The 7,620-nt window shown below is 41.2% G+C and overlaps 1 protein-coding gene across 4 annotated transcripts in view; it reads right to left on the minus strand.

The window, feature by feature from the left end:
* RASGEF1A (RasGEF domain family member 1A) overlaps positions 1–7,620 on the minus strand; it is a 328,675-nt gene that overhangs the window by 10,191 nt on the left and 310,864 nt on the right. For all 4 annotated transcript variants that reach the window (XM_069068373.1, XM_069068372.1, XM_069068374.1 and 1 more), the window contains exons 4-6: positions 7,349–7,486; positions 2,266–2,487; positions 873–947 (exon numbers count right to left, since the gene is read on the minus strand). In XM_069068373.1, coding sequence (XP_068924474.1) covers positions 873–947; positions 2,266–2,487; positions 7,349–7,486 — 435 coding nt within the window. The remainder of the gene's footprint in view (positions 1–872; positions 948–2,265; positions 2,488–7,348; positions 7,487–7,620) is intronic.

A 7,620-nucleotide genomic window follows, 5' to 3' on the forward strand; every position in this document is an offset into this window, starting at 1 on the left:
AAACAAGAATTGCAGGATTTGTGGTTCTTATGTAGTTTAGTCCCTGTCTTGCTTTGTAAGCCCCTTTTCCCAAGGCAACTATGCATTAGTTCTCCAGTTCTGACATCAAGCCTGATTCCACCACCCTAGTGATGTTTTCAGGCCTAGCTAACAAAGAGGTTGGAGGTCAATGAGTGGTGGAGTGAGCCTGAAGGATTTTTAAATGGATGACAAGGAATTCCCATTGTTAAGGAATTAACCCTTCCCTTGCCCATTTCTATCCCACCAGGTATTACTCATTTCTCTTCCTTGGTCTTGGTTTGAAGTGTTTTATGGAGTCTAGTAATGTTACCCAAAGAAGGATATAAGCCATATAGGGTCTAGTAATATCACCCAAAGAAGGATGTAATTCATAACACCAACCAATGTCAGAACCCAAATCAACAACCTATTAATGAGCAGGGAAAATATGTATGACTTTTGATATTTTGTTTTTGGGTTTAAGTAAGACCTTCTGTATTCTCCTGCACTCTTGCACATTATTTAAAATACAAATAGGAATGAGAGTTAGGGGAAGATCTCTTTTGTTCAGGGAGGGGACCCAATCTTTTCTGTACTCTTGCTTCTAAAGTCCATACACCTAGAGCTGGAAGCAAGCATTTCTCCTATGTCAAAAAAAAAAAACAAAAACTGTCCTTTTGAGACTCAGGGTGGGGAAAGAATATCTTGAAGCCTGGTTTTAAATAATCTCCACACAATATAAGAATAAAACCTTCCCGTGGGGTTCTGAAGGACAAAGTCTATGTAACTCAGTGCCAAGTTCCTGCTTAGGTCTACAAAAAGCAGGAAGATAGTCCCCAAATTATTCACCTTGCTTAAAAAAAATGACCCACCTTGTGATTATCTAGAGAATCCATGTGGCTGACAATCTGCATCAGATCCTCAGGGTAAATGTTACTGACCCTTTCCTGGAATGGAAATGGGGAGGAAGGAGATTAGAAAAATGATGGGGCTGCTTAAAAAAAAAAAAGAAAAAGAAAAAAGGGCTAATAAAACCTAAATATGCATAACTAGATGCATGATGCCCAGATGATGGGAGATAAAAATTCCAATGTACTCTACACTGCTATGATCACACCCTGGGGATATTGTGTTCAGACTTGGGCAGCACACTTAAAATGGTCCCTGAACTTAATGACTGGTGTATTCCAAGGGACCAGGCTGAGAAATAATCTCTAAGTTAGGAGACATGATTGAGGGAAAACTTAAGGATTTGTGTTGTCTTCAAATACCTATAATGTGGAAGAATGATTAGAATTAATTTGAAGTTGTCAGAGAAGGAAAAACTAGGACCAAACAGTAGAAGGTACAAGAAGGAAGGTTTTTCAGTAGAAAGAATAACTTTCTAACAATTAGAGGGGTCCAACCATGGAATGGACTGTCTTATTAGAGAGCTCTCCATCATCAGAAATGTTTAAGTATATGGATGGGCATCTGTTATGGAGAGATTTTGTGCATCGGGAGGTGAGACTGACCTATATGATCCCTAAGGTCCTTCTGAGTCTGTTTACTGCAGTGTTCAGAAAAATTTGCAGTTCCAGGGGCCCAGTCCTTCCTTCTTCTGTGGCCTGATACTCTTGGGGCAGACAGTTATGAAACTGTCTACTCCTAGCGATGTCCTTGACCCTTAAGAACCTTGCATTTAATTTCTTCTCAGTGCCATATGCTTTATGTGAGTCTGGAGTCCTTAAGTTTTCTTTCCCCCTTTTTTGGGCTAATTCTTCAGAGGTTAAACTATTGTTTTCTAAAGTAAATCTCAGAATAAAGCCCAGAAGCCCCAGAAGTGCCTCTGTCTACTTTTTGCTGAAATCCTTTAGCATAGCATGGAGCTATTTAGGGATAGGCTATGTGAAACATCATCTTCACTTTATTTTTTCTACAGACTGCCTATATTTCTGATCCAGTTCTGTTGATTTTAATTCTCGTTTCAGGCATTTATAGCACTGAATCTTGTATATATATTCTATGTTATAGACCTATAAATGTAGATATAGATAGGGATGATAGAGATCGAGACAGACAGATATGGAAATAGAAGATATAAATGTAGACATAGACATAAACAGTCATAGACATAGACATGGATATGAATGAATTTAATTCTAGAACCTCATTTTCAAATCTTTTTTATACAATTTTTTTGGGGGAGCTGGAGAGCATACCTCCACCTTGAAGTGTTATAAGCTGGGAAGAGGGCTGGGGAAGGGGAGAAGGCAGAACACTAACCAGCTCTATGTGGGTGAGCTGCTGGGCCAGAATGAGTGGGTCACAACACACACTTAGGATATCCTTCTGGGCCGCCTGGGGCTTTGACTTCAGAATAGTCCCTTTGTCTGTGACAGGCTGCCGGAACTTCTCCCTTATCTCCTGGAACTGGTTCCTGGTGGTTAGGGACAGGATGAGGTTCTGGGTCATCTGGGTGATGGTTGCCTTCACTGTCCCATTCTCCTAAGAGAAAAGGGAGAACACATTCATTAAGCCAGTAGAACTCCTTGGTCTACCCAGATGCTGAATATAACAGAGAGGACACTAGTTATGACATCACCTTCTATGTGAAGCATATTAGTGATCAAAACCTGTTATTACATGTTTATTAGTAGAAGGAGATGGGGTGGTCCCAGGTACCTTGGAAATCTCTCTCTATTTTTTTCCCCTTTTCTCCTCCTCCCCAATGTTGCCCTCTTCACCGAGGCTCTCATCACCTCAGGTATGGATTCCTAGAACAGTCTTCAAATTGGCCATTCTTCCTTAAGACTTTCCCTGACTAATTCATTCTGAATAAGACTGCCTAAGACTTTTGAACTGAGCCTATAGTACTTCTCTTGGTTGACCACACTGGATCGAAACCTTTTAACCTAGAGCCACTTTACTTTACCAACCATCTCTCCCACGATTTCCCAACACAGAGCATTTGGTCTGAGCTTTTCATTATCCCCTAACACATTTCATACACATTTCAGACTAACTGTTTATGTTCTCCTCTTAACCCACTGTAGAATGCCCTCTTTGCTACCTATCCAAAGTCTACCCAACCTTCAAGGCCCACTTCTCTGACAAACTTTCCCTGATTATTATTTTATTATTATTTTTTGATATTTCTAATTGTTCCCTTCCAAAACCATACAAGTGAGCACTTTAATTACACACATGTCATTCTGTTTCATGTGACTATTATTTGTCCTCAGTGAGACTGTAAGTTCCTTGAAGGCAGATGCCATCATCCTTTAACTATCACAGTGTTAAGCACAGCAATAGATGTATTGGTACTCAGTAAAAAGTATTAGTCAGAATAAGCATACCATTATCATTATGTTTTCCTCTGCCCATACTACTACTACTAATGGCTAGCTTTATATGTCACTTTAAAGTTGATGAAAACTTTACATTATCTCACCTGGTCATCACAACAGCCCTGTGGGTATTATTATCCCCACTTTACAGATGAGAAAATGGAGCCTGCAAAAGGGTAATGACCTGCCCATGGCCATACGCCTTAGTAAGAGTCAGAGGCGGGCTTCCAACACCCACATGCTCTCCTCACTATATGAGTCTGACAACGATTCTACATACTAATGACCACAACCTGGAGGGTAAGGGAGAATCAGACCTTGGGGAATAGGAAATGGAAAGACCTCCATCAGTGAAATTCCCTTCCTGCTCTGGAGTCTCTTGACAACAGCTGGTACTCTGCCTGGAGCCAGTCATAGGGTTTCTCTCTTATCTGTGTGCATGCATTTTGGACAAATTCCTAAAGCTGACCCTCTCCAGGGACTGAGACTGTGAGGAGTCAGAAGCATGCTCAGTGAAGCCCAGCATCTAGTCACCACCTGTCCTGGCAGAAGGCCAGTCCCAGCATCTTTCCTGGCAGAGGAGGGAGCTGATCAGTAGTGAGAGATGGAAATAGTGGTGGGAGAACAAACAAACAAACAAACAAAACAATGCAGCCTTCTGGAAACAGGAGGCCCTCCTATGGCTTTTACACTAAATTTAAAAAATGGAATGTGATATGCTATCTATTCCCAGAGTCTGAAAATGAGGTAGTCACCAAGCCATAACCAGAATTGAGTTCAATCTCTCTTATGTGAACAACAACCATTTAAGCCCATGTCCTTTTCCCAGCTGTTTAGCATTTATTTGCTTTGGATTCTAGTGTCCTTGGGCCAGAAGTGTGATTATCTTGACAACTTTTTGGGAGGAACTCAGGCCTACCTAAGGGAGGTGACTGAACTGCTGATTCTCTACTTCCAGTAAAATAAGCTTTCACATTACACAGCAATGGGTTCCCTAGGCAAATCAAAGAAAGATAATGCAGTCAGAGCTGCTTCATCAGGAAGCAGAAATCAGATTATAATGGAGAAGTAGCTATTTGTAAACTGCTATGGCAGTTACCTTTTTTTTTTTTTTAAGGAAGTTATATTGAATACGTTAGTACATGGGAAACCCGGAGTTGTGGTCTGAGACACCGGATGAAAAAAGTGTGCATGGGATGGGGAAAAGGTTTCTGAAGACATTCTTTTTCTCTAATTTCTGTTCCCTTGAGGCTAACCTCAAAAATGAAGGGAAACTTTGGAAAAACGAATAAAAATTTCCAACGAATTAGACTTGAAGCTAATTCCAAGTGTCAGGGGTCAAGCCCAGTGACTTATGAATTAGCAACTAATCAAATGCTTGTTATTAATGAGAGAAGCTGTGTAGTAACAGTGGACAGAATGCTGGACTTGGAGTCATGAGTGGTCTTGGGCAATCTTTCCTCCTTTGCAAAAGGAAGAAAATAATCTGTAGCATCTGATCTTTCCTTCTCTCCCCCCAGCAGGGTTGTTGTAGGGGTCAAGGGCACTAGGTATGCAAAACTTTCAGTGTTTACATGGTGCTAAAGAAATGCCAACTCTCACCAAGATGGTCTTGCTCCTGTTTCTTGAATTACTCCTGCACATGGTGGTGATTTCTTTTTTATAGCTTTGTTCTTAGAGTGGCTTTGTTTCCTGCCTCCCTGGAGGTTTTCCTTCATAATGATTAAGAAGATTCCTTTGCTGAAGGGGTAGGGCTAGCTTTAAGCTGATTCTTTTACCTAGTATTGAAGGACTTGGCTTACAGTTTGTGTGTGTGAGAAATGGGTCCTGGTTCCCTACTCAGCAACTGATCTCTCCAAGATGTTCCCCAGTGTGCCCAAGAGCCTGGCTAAGTGAGCTGTCAAGACCATCTGCCTGAATCCTCACCTGCATCTCACCTACCTGGCTGCTGGGCTGCCTAATTTTCCCTGAATCTCTGCTTATTTAGGCCCAGAAATTGCAGCACCCCAGAGTTTATCTGCTGTGAGCTTTAATGTAATGCCTTCATGTAGGATGACTATTGACTTTCTAACCGTTGACTACTTCTACAGAGCCCTCTTCCTGAAGCTAAAGAATGGGCAGAATCGAGAAGACAGCAGCCATTAAGGATCCCAGCTCACATTTCTTTAGTGACTTCTTCACAACAATCCTGTGAGGTGGGGACCAATGATCATTATTCCTGTTTTAGAGATGAGGACACTGAGGCTTATTAATGACCGGCCCAGAGGTGAATCAGCTAGTATGCCAGGTTCGATTTGAACATTCCTTCTGCTATTTTATAGGTGCTGCTGAAGGATTCTCATTAGGAAATTAAGTTGAAAGGGATAAATAGCTATCTTATCACTCATGTCAATTTGAGTCACTAAGGACCAGATGCTATTAAGCAGCCAGCTTGAAGAAAATAGAATTTGTTGTGATAATGGGGCCAGAAAGAACCATGGTGGCAAGGACCCTATTTCTGCTGTTTCCTCTGGAGCCCATGCCCCATTGGTCCATTATGGGAATCACACATGACATGTCCTTCTGCATGTGCCCTTGTAGTTGCAGACCTTTCTTCATATAGTCTCCCTTCACTCCACCATCCCCAGTGAGGCTTCCCTGGCAGCCACTGTCAGCCACTGTCAGCATCCTTTGAACCTGATTTCTGACCTAAACCAGTTTTTGGTTCCTTCTTCCCCTTGAACTGAGTTTTTCCTAAGATCTTCAGGTTTTAATTCCTGAAATCAAACTAGTGCAGTGGAAAAGGCTTGAGCCTTGATAGTGAAAAGCCTTAAGTTCTAATCCTGAAGCTGCTACTAAATCCCTATGTGATTTAGGGGACATCACTTAACAAGTCTGAGACTTGATTTACTCATTTGTAAAACGGTCTTAATAATGATGGTTCCATTCTACTTTACATGGGTTGGTAAATTTTGGAATGCTGTAAAAAACAGTTTATTATAAATATAAATGATTATTTCTGCCTGCCTATGCTTATAATAATAATAATAGTTACATTTCTATAGCACTATAAAGGCTGTGAAATGCTACATATTTTATCTCATTTGATCGTGACAACAACCCTGTGAAGTAGGTGCTATTATTATGACCATTTTACATATAAAGGTTTTATTTTTTGGAGGGCAGTTGGGGTTAAGTGATTTGCCCAAGGTCACATAGCTAGTTTTTGTGTTAAGTGTCTCAGGGTCGGATTTGAACTCAGGTCCTTCTGACTCCAGGTCCGGTGCTCTATTCACTGTGCCACCTAGTGGCCCTGACCATTTTACATATAAAGAAACTGAAATTGACTAGTCCAATGACTTACTCATAGTTATATAGCTAATAAGTGTCTGAAGCAAGATTCAAACTCAGGTCTTCCTGACTCCAAGCCCAGTGCTATTCACTGTGACCGCTGAGACCACCCAGCTGTTCTGACTCTGACATTCTTCTCCCATCTTTTCTAAAGCTTTACAAAGTATATTATATAAAGTGTCGAAGATACTTCTATAGCAGAAAAACCAATGCATCAGGAGTCAAAGAACCTAGGTTCCAATCTTAGGTAAGTAATAACTGCCACCTATAAATGACCTAGGACAATTCACTTTAACTCTTTGTTGCCTTTGTGTCTCATCTATAAAATGAGGGCATTGAACTAGATATTATCCTTTCCACTTCTAAATTCTGTGATCCTATGACCTCTTACTACTTTCAAAATATGAATTTTGGATTGTTTTTTGAAAGGTAGGGGATTACTTGAACTGAGCTTTCCCTAATCTCTGGCCTGGTCTCAATCATTGACTCAGTTTTGGAAAATTACCCAGAAGATAGTTTGTGACCATGGAAACAAAGGCTCTCTGTGTGACCCTATTCAAAGACACAGCCAGAAGACCCTATATACCCTCCACATGCCCCACAGCCTAGCAAATCCTCAGGGAATTCAGGCATTTTGTTTTCCAAATGACCTAGAAGGCAAGGAGAAACTGGGTGGGAGATTCCCTTACCTCATCACACTGTGTGATTCTGTGAGTGATCTCTCTTAGTTCCTTCATGACCTTCTCATCCTGGAAATCATAGGGGAATGCTTCAGTCCATTCCTTCAGGAGCTGGATAATCTTGGCAGTGAAAGACTTTAGCTTGGCCTAAGAGAGAGAAAGAAAGAAACAGGGATAGAGACAGAGAAAGGCAGAGAGAGTGACAGAGAAAGAGAGAGAAAAGAGAAAGGGAAGGAGAGAGAGAGAGAGAGAGAGAGAGAGAGAGAGAGAGAGAGAGAGAG

Source organism: Petaurus breviceps, unplaced genomic scaffold (assembly GCF_028583685.1).
Source record: "Petaurus breviceps papuanus isolate PSGF00001 unplaced genomic scaffold, PetGlider_PUasm1.0 90762, whole genome shotgun sequence".
NCBI classification, from domain to species: domain Eukaryota; kingdom Metazoa; phylum Chordata; class Mammalia; order Diprotodontia; family Petauridae; genus Petaurus; species Petaurus breviceps.